This window comes from Hirsutella rhossiliensis (assembly GCF_020360975.1).
Source record: "Hirsutella rhossiliensis strain HR02 chromosome Unknown scaffold00025, whole genome shotgun sequence".
NCBI classification, from domain to species: domain Eukaryota; kingdom Fungi; phylum Ascomycota; class Sordariomycetes; order Hypocreales; family Ophiocordycipitaceae; genus Hirsutella; species Hirsutella rhossiliensis.
Window position 1 is genome coordinate 97,046 of NW_025408691.1, and position 2,177 is coordinate 99,222.

At 53.8% G+C, this 2,177-nt stretch overlaps 1 protein-coding gene across 1 annotated transcript; it reads right to left on the reverse strand.

Moving 5' to 3' along the window:
- Nucleotides 1-384: 384 nt before the first annotated feature.
- Nucleotides 385-693, reverse strand: HRG_11887 (uncharacterized protein; the record flags this gene model as incomplete). Its single annotated transcript, XM_044870357.1, has 2 exons — nt 385-584; nt 672-693. 2 exons carry the CDS (start codon nt 691-693, stop codon nt 385-387), a joined length of 222 nt encoding a protein of 73 aa, XP_044714567.1.
- Nucleotides 694-2,177: the final 1,484 nt, after the last annotated feature.

Consider the following 2,177-nt stretch of genomic DNA (forward strand, 5'->3'; position numbering starts at 1 on the left):
TGCTGCTCGAAAGAGCAGTAGGTGTCGCGAAGACCGTCGCGGCACACGTCAACTCCGACGCCCTCATGCGGCGAAAGGCAAGCGTCACTCACACTTCTGGATAGTCCTGGTCACCCGCAGCAGGGAGGGCGAAATGACCCTCCACCACATGATTGAGAGCTCGCAAGGCGGGGACTTCCTGTAGCAGAAGACGCGGTGGGAAATCGGCAACGTCCTCTCGTCCGTAAACGCTTGGTAGAACGATTTGGGAGCCAATACCTGAAGGGGGTGGTGGAGGATCGCCGGGAAAAGATGCGGAAGGAAGAACCATTCGTTCCTCAAGGCACAGTATGCAGCGTGTGATGAAATCAGAAGGTCGGTTCGCCATCTACCGTGACTCCCCTATCAGCGCCCGCCAGCACCGCCATTAGTCTTGTTTATTTTGTCGGCAGATTCTTTGTCTTTCGCAACAAATGCCGCTAGGATGGCCTTGCCCTCAGCGGCGTCATCATCCTCCCACGGCTTGAGGCCCATAGACTGCATAAAATTGGTCCAGCCGCCGTATGATTTGCAGACTTCACGCTCGGCTTTGCTCAGAGGAGGCTCTGAAGCTCAAATATTAGCTCTATGGTGTCCTTATTGTTTGGTGGAGGGGAAAGGGTAGGACTGGGAACAAAAGATCCTCAACTCACGGAGACTGTCTGTGGCTGGCATTCTTGCAGATTATGTTGGACTCACGGTAGAGTACGTGCGGAACACAACAGCGTCTCGAGCGTCGCCAAGATATTTGGGCTGAGACAGGCCGGTAGATGTCTCTGGTACTATGAGGTATTTGGAGGGCCTTGAAGACGAAAGGTAAGGTGGCCGGATACACAAGACCACGTGATCCATGCCTAAGGGAGGGCTAGGAAATGAGGGGAGGGCTGCGTCTCAGATCAGGTATCTATGCCCCTGTTGATATCAGGTTTGCCCCTAGTCTATATGAGGATGTGTTTAATCAAGAAGGATGTGTACAGATAAAACGACAAGTCTCTCGCCCCTCCCTTAGAGAGTGTTGAAATGTCGGAGCGGAAAACCCAAAACCCCGACCGTCCCTCCCTACTTGCCCAGAAGCGCTTCATTGAAAGACTTGTAAGACTAGGCGCGAAGTGCCCCTACATACGTATGCACCTCCCTAGTGGAGGCATCTGACACAACGGTCACAACCGCACATCGCCAACCCAATGAGCGCGCACCGCAGCTCATGACGCCGGACACCACGAGAAGAACATCCGGCGAGTGTAAGCTACTGTACTGTAGGCGGCGTTCATGACAAGATCTTGTTGTATAAGAGACGTCTCTTTCGATGCCTGTCACCTCTGGCTGTTCATCTGCGTGTCGCGTCAAGGTAATACTGGTAATACACCGCGCGGTCGATCGTGTATTGTGGATGGAAGGATGTCGTAAAGTGTGCAATCGCGTCCTTTCGGATACTTTCGAATTGGATCTGTCGATAGGCCCTGACGACTCGCAGGAGCCGTTCTTTGCGCGAAACTGAGGCTTGTTGTGACGCAAGCATTGTGTTGTTGCAGTACGGTGCGGGTTGCATTGGTCGGTGGACAGTTTCTGTTCGAGTGGGAGGTCTGCACGAGTAGGGAGGGTACTAGGAGGGCCTAAAAGTCGGCCAAATCCCCGTCCCCGATCCTCAGGGACGGGGGGGCCACTGACCGGGAAAAAGGACGCTGAAACGGAAAACCTCGGTACCTTCATCTCACACTGTTTTACTAAGAAACCAAGGTTCTCTACTCCCCTTGTTTGATGCATACATTTCCCTCACCAAGCGGCAGCATTCAATTGTCCGAAATATCGGCAGATGCATAAGAGAGCGACACCTTAGTATTTTGAAGCTATATTCTGCATAAGGCAGCTGGCGCCCAATACGGTGGGCAAGATTATAGAGGCGACGATCGCACGGCGGCTCGCCGATACTGCGGAGACGCATTACGCGGACGACACTGCCATTCTGTGCGTCGGTGATAGCCTTGATGAAACGTCCGCCGAAGCATCTCACCATGTACGTGAGCTTCTTTCGTGGGGCGCCGCTAACGGGATCTCTGGGATCTCTTTCGACCCCGACAAGACAGAAGTGATGCACTTCTCTCGAACGAAGCCCAAGACGGCGCCGCCGGTGCTCCACGAGTTTGTGAAACGGCCGGATC